This window comes from Propithecus coquereli, unplaced genomic scaffold, assembly GCF_000956105.1.
Source record: "Propithecus coquereli isolate 6110/MARCELLA unplaced genomic scaffold, Pcoq_1.0 Scaffold91, whole genome shotgun sequence".
Classification (NCBI taxonomy): domain Eukaryota; kingdom Metazoa; phylum Chordata; class Mammalia; order Primates; family Indriidae; genus Propithecus; species Propithecus coquereli.
Genome location: NW_012155396.1, coordinates 5,273,611 through 5,288,618, shown reverse-complemented (window position 1 = coordinate 5,288,618; position 15,008 = coordinate 5,273,611). Strand labels below are relative to the sequence as shown.

Genomic DNA, 15,008 nt, shown 5'->3' with positions numbered 1-15,008 from the left:
TTCCTAGCTCCTGTCGTCGCAGAGGCTGTCCCTCGCTTTCTGCTCCGTGGGCCTCGTGGGTGCCCTCGCTTGCCGGCCGTGCCCGGGCGCTAGGCGCCTGCCCAGCACCCCGCGCCGCAGCCGCCCAGCGCGGGGCACGTGCCGGCCGGGGTGAGCGGGGCGCGGGACGGCACCAGGCGCCGGGCCACCTCCTGGCGGGGCGCCGCCGGCCCGCTCCCCGCTAGGGGGAGGCAGAGCGGCCGCCCGGACGGTTTCTTCGCGCTGCCTGGGCGCGGGCTCGAGGCCATCTTGCCGCAGACCGAAAACCGCGGCTCTTCTTCCCCGCGGAGCGCGCTGCGGCGGCCCGAGCCCCACCCGCCCTGGGATGCCGGGGCTGACATCACCTCCCCGCAAGCCCTTCCGTAAGGGTCTTCTCGGTAACCACTGCGGCTCATCTCCGGCCCGGGAGGATGAACGTTTTTATGGAGACTCACAGGACTGCAGACATGGGCACCCTTCTGTGGGCTTTGGGGGTCTGGGTAACTCCCTTGGTAAACCACTTAACTAGTCTTGCCTTGGCTTACAAATCTGTGAAATGGGTAGAAGACCTGTAGGCCTACGATCCAATACAGGTTTGCCGAGGAGAAAACGAGCTGTGAAAATGCCTGGCTGACATGGCTGGGAGGCAGAGGCTGGGCTCTGAGGTTGCGGGGTGGGAGGGAGGTTCATCCGGGGTGAAGCTGGAGTTCTCGTCCTGGACGCCCTGGTGTACAAGCAGCTCTGAACAACCTCCCACATCTTTGTGGACAGCAAGGGCAAGTCTGGGCGGTGCAGGGTGAGCAAGAGGCAGAGGCTGACATCCTGAACCATGACCTTATCTTGGCTGTTTCAGGGCGAGGTTTAGGTAGTACATGAGAACCCAGATGCAGCAGGTGCCTGTATGGCCTAAGTATATTTCTCTGGGGTTGGTAGAGTAAATAAGTTTGCTCCCTGACAGTGGGGCGGGGAGATTTTGAACACATCCTTGGCAGTCTTGGTGAGCGCCTCCTCAACACTCACAGCCAGACGGCTTTAGGTGGAAGGTTCAAGGAGGATAAACTAACCAGTTTGTCCCCTCTAAGGTGTCACAGGCTGCATGCCATCTGCAGTCCTGCTCTAAAGTTCCTGGCCTCTGTGAAGTCCCAAAATAGCAAGTGGCCAGAACTCCCATCTCTCTTTGTCCTTCTCTCTTCCCTAGTCCTGGAGCTGGACTGGGGTGGTCACTGCCCTCCATGACTGAGCGGTGCTTGGCACTTTCCTTTCTGCGTGGGCTGCTGGAGAATCTTAGCGTCTGATGGTCTCATTTTGCATTTGAGACTGCGAGGCCAGCGCTAGGCTTGTGTAGGATGAGCAGATTTGCTGGGTCTGCTTTGCATGTCATTTGCATGTCACTCGCAAGCCCTCCACCTCCTCTCAACTGTCTGTGGAGTATATGAAAGAAAAAACTTCTGCCCCGTAACAATGTTCTTGCTTGATTTTTATGAATGGACAGGATGGTGAGGAAGAGGCTTTGGGCAACAGGATAAAACCACACTTCAAACTTGACAGTGTGTATATTTTAAAAAATTCTCTCCCTCCCCTCCATCTTTCCTTCTACTAGCCTCAAGGATCGGCTTTTAAATCAAAGATTACCAAGGACCAGTCGGGCTGCATCCAAATCAATGAGGAACTTGAAAATATGAATACTCCAGCTGCACACTTTGAATCAGCCAATCCTTTACAGCCTGATTTATCGGGAGAGACCCTGACTCTCAGTATTCTGAAGAGCCAAACTGAAAGAGCTATGAAAGATTCTTTAGAAAGGGGAAAAAAGACCAGGAACACACTTAAAAACCTACAGTCCCTGCTGCGACCCTCCTTCCCTCCCACCTTAGTCTTAATACTGGGGGGATGGGGGGGTGTCTTTGGGCTGTGGTTTTTTTGTTTTGTTTTTTTGTTTTCCTGATAGCTACCTTTACAGCTCTAATTAATATGCTTACCTGGCTATTGTTTCAATGTGAGACATTCTGTTTGCTACTTTCCTGCCATGGAGAGGGGGATTCCGCTCACCTGCATCACACCCTACCCTCCCTCGGCCTCTTATGTTTAGTTTATTAATTAATTTTGTAATGTTTAGTAAATACTTCACTCTTACTTCTTGTTCCATCAACTGTAGAGAGCAATAGTCAATACCTATATGATGCTTACCATGCGCAGGCATCGTTCTGAACCCTTTAACATATCTATTCATTTCAGCCAAGAGACAGGTTACTATTATTAGCGCCATTTTAGGGAAAGGAAACTAGGGCCGTTTTTTGTTACGTTGGTGGTTCTCCCAAAGGGAGAGGAGAGAAGCTTGTGTTGTTAGTCTGCCATCTTTACACTGAATGCAAACAGGGCAAGGATTGGGAAATGTTCATTCTGGCCTTTGCAGTAAAGTCCCCTGCTGAATAATTAAGTACGACAGTAACAAGCAAGGTAGCGAGTCTTTCATCTTGGCTGGCACTGGCCAATTAGCTCAGCTGTGGGACAGGGATTCCCAAATATCTGAAACCAGCTGAAACAGGATCAGCTGAAGGGTCTGTTAAAATAACACACCTACTAAAACGTAATCTTTGGGATTTGGGCCCAGGAATCTGTATGTATAATGAGCATGCATCATGGTTTTGAAACCAGTGGGTCAGAGGTGGGCCTGGCAGTTGGCCTTGTTCTATTCCCTACTCCATTCTCAGACCTCTTACTTGGAACTTGCACCATGCAGTGGGTATCCAGACTGTGGCACTCACTAAGGAACTATCTGGCTCGAGCGGTAGACCTCCCGTCATAGTGGGATCAATGATCTTAATATCCAGATCGAGGTGAAGAGATAATGCTAGTCTAGTCCTAGTGCTGTACACATATGGTACCATTATGTTCCAGGGCTTTGGCCAAATATGAATACAAAAGGTTAGATCTGAAAGGGACCTTGGGGATTATCTAGCCAACCTCCTCATTTGACAGAAGGGTAAACTGAGACCCCGAGAAAAGTGAGTTGCATACAGAACAGGGCAATTATGGACTGAGCCAAGAGCAGAACCCTGGTCTCCCACCCACCGGGTTATCTCTTTCTAGAATTGCATTGTCTAATAGGTAGCCGCTAGCCACATGTGGCTATTTACATTTAAATAAATGAAAATTAAATCAAATTAAAAATTCAGTTCCTCAGTCAATAACTACATTTGAAATGCTCAATAGCCACATGTGGCTAGAGGCTACCACCATATTGGAAAGTATAGGTATAGAACATTCCCATCATTGCAGAAAGCTCTACTGGTCTAGCACTGGGCTAGAACCTGGGCTTTTCATTTGAAGGTAGTATGGAAACCAGATGGTTTTACCAATATCCTCTTCCCTCAAGCAATTACTGCAGACTAAATGCAAGAGAATGTGGTTGTACTGTTCCATTATAATAGCTTAGTAATAGCATTTTGAGAAACTCGAATTTTATACATGTAACAGGAAGAACAAAACCACCCAAAACCAACTCAGCCACTGAAACCCCTCCCCTTAGGCCAAGATGGGGCTAGATGCCTTATCTAAGAACCAAATCAGATGCAAACGAGTCCATTTCAAACTTCTGGCTGGTCTAAAGACTAAAGAGTATGGGGTCCATTTCTTATTCCTTGTAGGTTGGAGGGGAGTATATTTTAGAGGAAGTAGGAGAAATAAACTCAAGGAAAGACTAGTCTGCATAATAAATGTAAAGGATTAACTGTAAGGTAGATGAATGGGTAGAAATTGTTTCTCTTCTTTCTTATAGATTTATATTATAATATCTAAGATTATTTGTCCTTGGAAGGTGTTTTTGATCCAATAGTTAGCCAACAGAAATACTGAAAAATAAGAGGCATATGTGCAGTTCTGGAAGGCAGCCGTTAAAAGTGACCAGCCTTGGACTGTTCTTATCTACTCTGGACTTAACAGTCTTGGGGAAATGTGCTGCTGGAGAAGGATTAGAGGTTGAAGCATCACAAAGCAGAGGTTTTAGAGAAGGAAGAATCTGGAAGACCAAGGCCAGAGCTAGCAACTGTGGTTTCATCCCCAAAAGACCCCTGCATAGGACTCCGCTCCTCCTGGGGTTTTTTCCCTGGAATCATAAAGACAATCATGTGACTCTGAATGTATGGGTTCACATTTTCCCTTCAAATTTGCCATACTCTTCCAACCCTTCAGAAAAGTCTTGATACACCCATCCAAACTTGTATAGCTGTGGTTTGGGGAATTTGGGATGGCGTAGTAAGAGGGATGTAAGATGTAGCCTGCTCCACAGTTGCTCCCTTGCTGATGTCCTTGTGGAGGGAACTATTGTGTCTAGGAGTTCCAGATGGTGAGCAGAGCAGATAGAAGAGCTCACAGTGGGGGTGTGGGTGGGGTGTGGAAGGTGGACGACTGGCAGATACAGAGAAAAGCTGACCTTGGTGGGGGTGTTAAAGGGGGTGGTGGAGGTGGCTGGGACTGATGCTTATGTCACAGAGGTGAGCTCACATACACACGAATTACGGTCAGACAGTCAAGGTGGCCTTGCGCCAAATAGATTTAGACACGATTTATTGATCAGATTGTTTTAGAAAACCAACAGCAAAACACTGACAAGATACATTAATACAGATTGGACATTTTAGGGTAAATTCACTATATTTCCTACTAGCCTGTAGGAAACCAGGTAAGGTGGAAAAGCTGTCCTGATCACGTGGCATGCACACCAGACTGCAAAAGGACTTCCACACTATTTAACAGGACTGTGGCAAATAGCTTTAAAATAAGGCAAGCACTGTGTGTGGCATAAGCATACCCTGTAGGAAGAGCAAAGCTCAGGCTCCCCCTCAGAGACTGCATCTCAGAAAGAGGCTTCCCTTTCTTGCCTAGATTCTTCCAGTAAATTTGTCATTGACAGGTGCCTTTACAGGGAGACGCCTGTGTTCTTCCTGCGCAGACTCTGGTATAAGTATGTGACTTTGGAGAAAGTCAGTGTGTTTTCTGATGCCTCCTTTGTATTCTAAATGTGTAGCTAATAAAACAGCAATTACTACAGCTTGGTGAAATTGTTTTTTTCTCTGAAAACTGCCTCTGACTCACCTGTACACTGACTAAGCAGGGCCTTTAAAAAACTTAAACAAAAATTCAAAACATAAAAATTACACTGAAAAGATGGTACCACTTTTGAAGCACGACTTAGGACTTCTGTAACACCAGACTAGGGAAGAGGTCACTTTCCACTGAATCTAACAATCTTAGGAGGGAAACGCTTTGCTGGGCATGATCCAGTGGTGACATGCAGGGAGGCTATAGAACTTCACTGACCCTACCTCAGGCCCTGCCAGTGCTCCTAGAGTTCCAACATATTTGGGGAACCAAAGCGACTTAAGCTAACAGTGACCAGTTTTTAGAGTGGAGCTTATGATCACAGGACATAAACCCTCATCCACTGTAGACAGAGCTCAATGTCAGAAAATGTTTTTAAAAATAAGGAAAACAGCTTTTTGTGCTATATCAGAATGCTGGCAGGTAGACATTCAATAACCTGTGCCACTTTCTAAACATCTGTAAGACCACGTAAAAACAAACTGGTTTACAGAATAATAAGACCAACATAGTCTTAGAGGATAATTCAACCTTTCCTATGTGCCAAGCTATATGACTGGACAAGGTATACCCAAGGGAAGAACCAAGGCTCCTTCAAGATTAGAGGAAAAGCAAGTATATGTCAAAAGCCAAAGAAATGTGTTCAAATAATGGGCTTTCCCCTGCATCATACAGCTTTTTCTTCCCATAGGTGCTAAGAGTTCTTTGGTGGTTACAGGAGAGACAGCCTAGAACTCAGTGCAGGAGATTATGCTGAAGAGTAACATCTATACTCAGGATTACCACCCGTGGTTCCTAATTTCAGCATTCAACTTATGGGAAAGGTGTAGGGAGGAAAAAGAAATGTAAATGAATCAACTGTTTGATTATCTATGGATTTCATTGACTGTGCTTTACTCTTGCTACTCTGGATAACCAAAGGTCACTGTTAACATGCCTTTTGCTTAAAAATGTCAATATGTTCATTATTATACCTTTGAATCTAGCTATGTAAGGGCATGAATGGTTTAGAGCAAATTTTTACACCATGTCGTTAGGGCCCTAAAAAAAGAAGATTCTGACAGTGGAAAGGGTTTTGTTTAGCCCCCAAAGAATAGTTAAAATTTCAGTCTCTTTTGTAGTTTACAGTTTTTCCAGGATGTGGAAAGTATTGAATGAAGAAAGCATCATCTTCTTCATTTAATAAAGTATTACATTCCCAGATAAATTAGTATATACATGGGAGAACTGATAGTACTAAATACTAGGTTTTAATTCTCCATTTAGGAAACTCCTTACAGGTGGACTTCCTTCTGCTTGGGCAAAGAAATGTAAGAAGTCATGCGAACACGAGATAGTATAAAGATGACTGGGAAAAAAAACCTCAACTCTTAGCAAACCCAAGGGACAATAAATCTCTAAGAATTGGAGTTTAAAAACATGGATTTGAAAATCCAGCTTTTCCAAGAGTTGGTTTAAGCCAGCCAATCACATCTAAAATTCTTGGCATAATTGGACTCTAAAGTAATGAGCTGGCTTCCCTAAGACATATTTTAAAAAAGCAGTCTAGCTGCCTTATAGTTACACCCTATATAGAATCTGTATATATCCATATGTGTTTCTATATATTGCACTTAAAATTACAGGACTGTAGTAAGATGGCTGGGAGTACCTCAAAGAGGCAGAGAAGCAGCAGGCATAAACTTTCCTCAATCAAGGAAACAGTGTCAGGAATTCTGAGTGCTGGTTACAGGTAAACTGAAGTGCCTGATGACCCCTTTTGAAAAATGCCAGTCATCTACATTTCAGTCATCAGTCTCATTTGGCATCTAGAACATGTGCACACGTGTGGTTCTGCAGCACTCAGTGCTGGTCATACCACGTCATTTTTACTAGTGTGATAGTAAAAGAAGACATTTTAGACCAACAATGTGTACTTTCATAAAATTGTCACGCACAGGCCTGCCTCCAAAGTCTACTTCAAAGGCAAGTGCGCTCAGAAGGCTTAGCAAAGGATGCTAGCAAGTGTGGATGGAACCAGACCACATCTCTCTCCAGCTTCCAGTGTAGCAGAGCTAGAGACTTTGGTCCCTGTATAAATCCATGACAAAAATCCTCTCGCCACCCTAGACGGCCTGACTTGTTTAATTTGGGATATTTTCCACCTAATACGCAGAGACCAGGCTGGAGTCAGCAGCAAAGCCCTGTTTTGGACTAGTGGAGCTGCTCAGACTGCCTTGCTCTGGAGAGAGCTCCTCAAAGGAGCAAGCCTGACCGTGGGCGGCAGAAGGTCAGAAGGTTAAGTGCCACACAGACTGGTGATGGTGAGATGTGGGTAGATGGCCCCCTAGAGGAGCTGCTCCTTTTCCTGGCTGGCTCCCACATTCCTCACTCCCTAAAAAGGACCTAAACTCACAGATGGGTGGTTATTACAAGACTTTGCAGAATACAGGATCCATTAACTCAACCCAACATGTACGGGATGTGATAATAAGGCCAAGATGAAGTTAGGAAACCAAGTCTAGAGGCCACGGTTTTCTCTTCTCCAGAACTGAACACTGGATGGTAACTTTTTAGCCATAACCCAAAGGTGAATTTAAATCCACACATAGGCTAAAGAGATCCCCTCTGGGATGAAGGAAAAAGAATAACTTTAAAAGCGAGGTGAAAAAGAGGCACTTAAAGGAAAAATGTGTCCCAAATCCCCCGTGAGTCGCCTGCTGTAAGGTGGCCCGCGGGGGACCGGCGCTGTGCCGTCTGGCATGCCTTCAGCATTGAGCGCACCTGTGGACTTCTGGGTGCTCGTGGCCGGCGCTCGTGGCCGGCGCTCGCGGCCGGCGCTCGCTCAGCTCCTCTAGCAGCCTGATGGCAAAGCGAGTGAAATTCTAAGTCATTACTCTTTTTAGAATTAAAAAAAAATGACAGCAAAACAAACCAGAATTAAAATTTCACACCAAAAAAGCAAATGATCCTCAATTTAATTCCTTCCTCATGCTTGTTTTTAAATGATACTTGGTTCTGCAGGAAGGATGACTTGTGGCTTTTCCCCCAAGACCTTTTATCCAATTACCAGACAATGACAGCACTGTGCACATGAAAGCAGACAGAAAAGGAGGTGAGAAGCTAAGGGAAAACTCAAGGACAAACCGCCTGAGAAAACGGCAAGCACACGGTCCAGAGATTAGAAAAGAAAATTCTGAAAAGAAAATGGCCAATATGACAGTCAAAGACCATAGCCTGAGCAGAAGCCAAGTTCACAAGCGCAGAGGGTGCAGGCTCTCTCTGCCTGGCTCTTTCCTGGCCTCTCTCACACGCATGTGTTTATGTCCCACGGCATTTACACCACATATTTAGGGTCTACGATTCCCCATGAAGAAGTCAAAGAGATAGTTAAAACTATTAATAAACATAGGAGAATTTCAAAACTGTCAGAATGAAGAACTTTGATCACCACAAGCTTTTCAACTTCAAACATTCTTGGTGCCACGATTTCCAAAAGCAACATCAAAGAGTACGACCACGACACACATGGCAGTCTTCCAACAAGCCAACCCTAACCGTTGCTGGCACTACATGGATGAGAATAGAAATCACTAACCAAGAGTTGCTGAGCTGCTTATCTTTCCTTCAAAGACTATCCATGCAGCAAGATGTCAACCACTGTTGCCATTAGATCAGCTACTAAATTAGATGTATCTTGAAAACACTGAGTTAAACATCTAGGTTTAAGTATAACCTGCAAGATTCTCAAGGTTAGCCTTCTCTTTCTATCCTCTAAACTTCTTGTTGTTTCTGTTGCTGGAATTTTTTAAGTTTTAATTTAATTTTTGTTTCCATTAATGATGTTTTAATTTGTAGAACATTGGTTAACATGGTCGTATGTTCAGAATTCCTTTAAAAAAACTTCTTTATCTTGATTCATAACATTATTAAGGTACTTTCAGACTTTCTTTCAACTCCATCAAGAAAGGAGTATGTGGGTGTGTGTGTATATGTATTGGGGCAGGAGGGAGAGAAGCAAAGAAGGAAGCACATGGGAAAGTGAGATGTCCATAAACTTAAAAACCAATTTATGGAAAGGCATCTGATGTATTTTCTGAATAAGGCCTTGATCAGGGTAACCAATCCTCTTTGTAGCACATTCTACACTGCCCATAAATAAAGGAGTCTCTTTAAATTAACATTTCCAGTATCAATGAACAGTCCGGAAATCCTCATTTCAAGCGCTCGATGAGTCCCTGTGTGAGTCCAAGGTGCAGAAGCTGTGCTCGGGAGAGGTTCGCTAGGTTAGGGAAGGCCGCAAGGAGCTTCTCCCACGCCAGTTCCAGCAGGCTAGGTACCACCAACCAGATCTTAAACAGTGACCCAGTCCGTTTGTTTTCGTGGATGTTCACCACTCCTCCATGAATGTACATGCAACCAGCCTACGAACAAATGGCAGTCAGAAGAGGACAAACTCAGATGGGAGAGAAATAAATAGCAAGGGTGAAGATTCAGCCAGCAAAGAAAAAGCACAGTAGGCTGAATCAGGATGAGGTGAAACAAAAAGAATTTCTCACTGATCCCAACATAGTGTAGATATCAAGAGGGTTTAAATAATGAATGAGTTACTGAGGACAAAATTCTAGATTATTTTTTTACTTTAACAACAAATCACTTTCTATTAACTAACATTAAACTAAGACTATAATTAAGTATCCAAAGTACCAAACACTGGGAAGACAAAGATGAAAATAAAGGCCTTTGCCTTCAAGAAACTGGCAGGATTTTCAATAATATGGTATCATGGGGACAAAACTATTCTGCCCTCCCAGGAAAACCTTTGAATCACTGTCTGGGGCCTGAACGCCACGTGTAGCATTTTTTTTTTACATTTATGTTGTTCTTTTAAATTTGGGTATGATGGTTTTTCTCCCTTTTGCTCAGAGGAAGAGCTAACTTTGGAAGGAAGTTTTGAAAACACATTTTTTTTTTTTTTTTTTGAGACAGAGTCTTGCTCTGTTGCTCAGGCTAGAGTGCCATGGCATCAGCCTAGCTCACAGCAACCTCAAACTCCTGGGCTCAACCAGTCCTCCTGCCTCAGCCTCCCAAGTAGCTGGGACTACCGGCATGCGCCACCATGCCCGGCTAATTTTTTCTATTTTTAGTAGAGACAGGGAGGGGGTCTCACTCTTGCCAGGCTGGTCTTGAACTCCTGACTTCAAGTGATCCTCCTGCCTTGGCCTCCCAAAATGCTAGGATTACAGGCATGAGCCACTGCGCTCAGCCTCAAAAAACACATTCTTAATCTAAGGTTTGCTGATATCAGGATCTTTTTTTCTTACTAATAACTTTAAGAAGATTTCCTTATCATCTGCAACTACGTAAGGAAGCTATGAAAATAAAAACTTACTGGTGTAACAGCTGCACAGTGAAAATAAACTGGCTCTGGCATGGTAGCTGGGAGCTTCACCCATTGAAAAGTCTGCAGATTCAATTTCCAGATATCTCCCAGGATCACTTCTCCATTATAGCCCCCGCAAATAAATACGTCTATCAAGAAGAGAGAAAGCCAAGATCACACAAAGGGAAAGAGGCTATAGCATGTTTTACAATAGATCATATGGCCAGCTGACATAGGACCAGTTAAGTGGATTGCCCCTAACATAGAGAATTCAGCTATGCAGTTTCTCATGCTGTTGTCTTGTCCCTCAGTAGAGTTAGGACACTATGTCCGGCTCTTTACTGGGACGAAGGATGTAAGCCTCTAAGGAGGCTTCATGTCAGGGTTCTCAAATTCAAATGCTTACAGGTTCCAGGCACAAAAAGTGAACCAGCAAGGGGGCCCAGGGAAAATAAATAGAGGTCTAGGAAAAACAAACAGGAGTGCTTATGCTCTAAAAGAGGTGATAGCTATGCATGCTCCAGCTATTTGATACCATGGGCAATGTCAGGTTGGCAATTGCTATATCTGCCATTTTTTCAAAAGAAGCTGGAAATGTGGATTTTTTTTAAAAAAAGAAACATTTGATTTTTAAGTGATGGCCGCTAATTCAAAAATTTTAATACACATATGAGCCAAACAAAACACATCTGCAGGTCACCAGTTTGCAAATTCTTCTTTAAAATAATGTCCTGGAAAGAATATACAAGAATATTTGCCCATAGAGACAAATGTCCTTTATGCAGACATTTAACTTCAGGAGACACAATTATCACAATGTTCAGTTTGGGGGCATAAAAGAGGTTCTTCCAAGCTTTCTTCAGCCAAAAGAGGACAATATGAAACTCCATTTGATCTATCAGTTCTTTACTAGGAACAAAATATTCCCAAAATGACTGGTGTTTTTTTTTATGTTTTTTTTTTGGGGGGGGATAAAATCAGTTATTTGTAACTAATTACACAATTAGACAACTTGCAACAAAGGCTATGTTAAACTTCAAACTAAATGCCCAGAAGTAAGACTGAATTCCATTTGTATGGTGCTTGGCCTCAAAGAATTAAATGAATAAATGTATTAATTCAGATCTAGATCGAGTTTTAGCCAATACTTAATTAAACTATAAAATGCACTGGAAACTTCTTATAGCTAGGATTCAAGGAAAACTTTAAAGTACAGCTCCATTCTCAGAGAGGCAAAGCTGAACAATGCCACTATCTATAAATCTTATCCCTAAAGCAGAAGCATAATAAAAACTCTCTCTGTACTAGAGAAGGCAGAATAATCCTCGTTTAAATCTGAACTAAGCTACTGAAAGAATACAGGCTATCTAACTCATTTATACACAATTTCCTCCCAGAAAAATTTAAGAAGCTATCTCAAACTCTAAAATAAGCTGTAAATTAAAAGACAGGAAGGTTATCCAAAGAGGAGTCATCTATCACATTTAGATAAAGCAGCTACAGCTGCTTTCTGATGCCATATGACGCCTTTGTTGTAATATGGCCAGAGAAGGAGCTAGGAGTTCTATTTGGCATCAGACAGAACAGAATCAACTTCATGAAACAGCACTCTGAAGGAGTCATTACAGTTTTAATACAATGTTCACTGAGGTCTCTATTGTATAAGCATTCAAGATCGTTAGTATTACCCACCGTCATCAGAGACATCTGCTAAGGTGGGGTGCCGAAAGATCAGGTGGTACAATAAAAGCTTATCTATCACAAGTTTTTGAGTTACTTTATGAAAATTGCTAGAAGAGAGGCATAACTCTATGGGTTTCCCTTTCCTTTAAGTTTAAACTGTAAGAAACTGACTCCTCCCAAAGTTATATATCTCTTTTGAGGAGCTATCATTAGGAAATAAGGAATTTTTAGCAGATACAATTACAGAAATGGAAGCAAAATGTTATTTAGAATCCTTACCATTTTTTATCTGAACACAGCTGTGACATCTTCGGGCTGCAGGAAAACCTGCCAAACACATAAACACAGAAATTCTGTTATTCACAGAAAGACTGGGAATAATGTTGGTATGAGATAGTGAAAGGCATACTCTGAATAACTCAAAACAATCCCTTTGTTGCATTAAGCAAACCATTGATGAGTCCTTCCAATCCTTGCATATTTCAAAAGCCAAGAGAAGTCTCCTCACAATAGTACAATGCTAAGGTGCCAGGGAAACAGTGGGGGAGGGGCACAGGGGTTACTAGAGGCTTTCCCAAGCCCTTTTACCCACAAAGAGATAGGAAGATCTTGATTTAAGCTCCTATTTCTTATCCCACCCATATTTCAACCACTTCTGCCACCGAATTCAACAATCCCCATTAAAAGTCACTTTGCTTAGGCCAGGCTCAGTGGCTCATGCCTGTAATCCTAGCACTTTGGGAGGCCAAGGCGGGAGGATCACTTGAGGCTGGGGGTTTGAGGTTGCAGTGAGCTATGATGATGCCACTGTACTCTAGTCCAGGCAACAGAGTGAGACCCTATCTCAAAAAAAAAAAAAAGTCACTTTGCTCAATTGCTAAGGAAGAATAATGATTGGGTTAAGAAATATAAGTATTTTCTAATACCAGTTAAACAGAAATTTTACTTGCCATGTAACTCAATAAAATTACTTTTTCCCTTCCAAAACAAGTAAAAGGATAATATACATTTGTTAAAGATAAATGAATCAACACTTTTAATTTACCTATTTTTTCATGGGGCTTTGTTGCAATTTCTTCCCACGCATTTGTTTCAAGGTTGTACGCATGGATCTTGGAGGAAAAAAAAGAACACATACACAGGTAAATAACTAATTTCAGCTAGCCTAAAAAATAGATTTTTAAAAAATAGACTTTATTTTTTTGGGGAGTTTTAGGTACACAGCAAAATTATGCAGAAACATATAGTGATTTTTTATACAGAAAACTGGACTTTTAATAGTCTGTGCAAACATATATTCTTAGCTGAAAAGTTTTTCTTCTTTCGTTTTACTTTTTTCTGATCTTTCCTAATTTTAATATAAGGCAAAACATTAAATGAGGCAGTTGAAAATTAAGCACATAAATGATTTTACTTTTTGAAATTCACAGAAAAAATGAAGGCAAAATGTTGGAATAAGAAACAGAAGTGCACGCGATTCCTGATTTTCTTCTGTATGCTGTTGTGCAACTTCCACGTTTTCTACAAAGAACATGAATCATTTTTAATAACAGAAAAAAGCAAGTGTTGGTAAAGGAGCATGGGAATACAGTTTTGACAAAACTTGAAAAGGATCATTAAGGTTCCAAGGCAGGCCAGGAGCTCTGCAGCCTAATCTAGATTTCCCTGGCATATGTAACTATGACATTTTAGAAATGCCACAGGGATGGATAAATTACAGCCCTTCAGTGCTCAGCTTTCTAAAGTTAGCGATGTGCAGCCCGAAACAAGCCAGTCTTTTTAGTTACACAGCATTGACGATGACAGGGATGTGATGTTCGGAGAACCCTAGTTCCAATTCCAATTAGTTGTTCCATTTAAGCTACTATATCTTCCTTTTAGTCACCTTCCTCATCCAGCATAAGGGTATAATTTTCATAAAGTATTTTTAGGGTGTGATAAATGCAACTGTTGACAAGAAAGCATGACAGGGGCACAGGGTTTGACCCTGTAATATAAAGAACTTCTAACACAAAATAGGTGTTGATGAGGAACTTGCTAAAATATTAAAATACCTAAAATAAGAGGATTGTCTTGCTTAGCATGATACATGTCTCTCTTTATCCTTCTCCTTCTCCCTTTTTTCTTTTTTTCAATATACCTTATTTAAGGAATAAGCTGTCCAGGAAGTACCACCTCCCAAGATATAAATCCTCTGCCCATCATGTGCGATTTCATGTCTGTATCTGAAAACATACAATAAAATACATTTATAATTAATTGAAAAAATGATCTAAGATTTAGCTGCAAGGTTTTTATTGCATCACTATTTATAATAATAACTCATTGGAAGACTGGGCGTGGTGGCTCTGGCCTGTAATCCTAGTACCCTGGGAGGCCGAGGTGGGAGGATTGCTTAAGCTCAGGAGTTTGAGACCAGCCTGAGCAAAAGCAAGACCCTGTTTCTACTGAAAATAGAAAAATAGCTGGGCACAGTGGCGTGTGCCTATAGTTCCAGCTATTCGGGAAGCTGAGGCAAGAGGATGGCTTGAGCCCAGGGGTTTGAGGTTGCAGTGAGCTACAATGATGCCACTGCACTCTATACAGGGCAACACGGCAAGACTCTGTCTCAAAAAAAAAAAAGTTCACTGGAAACAACCTAAGTGTTTAATAACAGTAAATTGGTTGCATGAATTATAGAATATTTATAAAATGGATCTATGTGAAGCCAATAATAATTCATATAGGATGGTTAATATATTGAGAACTTCTTTTCATGTAACTGAAAAAAATCAGTTACATAAGAGCAGATAAGTTATAATCTCATTAAAAATTTATAGATACTCTGGCTGGGCGCGGTGCCTCA

The 15,008-nt window shown here is 42.4% G+C and overlaps 1 protein-coding gene across 1 annotated transcript in view; it reads right to left on the bottom strand.

The window, feature by feature from the left end:
- Nucleotides 1–4,556: 4,556 nt before the first annotated feature.
- The window catches only part of KLHDC10 (kelch domain containing 10), a 77,124-nt gene continuing 66,672 nt past the window's right edge, over nt 4,557–15,008 (bottom strand). The window contains exons 6-10 of the mRNA XM_012664799.1: nt 14,304–14,388; nt 13,209–13,275; nt 12,443–12,490; nt 10,490–10,629; nt 4,557–9,521 (exon numbers count right to left, since the gene is read on the bottom strand). Of these exons, the coding sequence (XP_012520253.1) occupies nt 9,312–9,521; nt 10,490–10,629; nt 12,443–12,490; nt 13,209–13,275; nt 14,304–14,388 (550 nt within the window). The 3' untranslated portion in view covers nt 4,557–9,311. The remainder of the gene's footprint in view (nt 9,522–10,489; nt 10,630–12,442; nt 12,491–13,208; nt 13,276–14,303; nt 14,389–15,008) is intronic.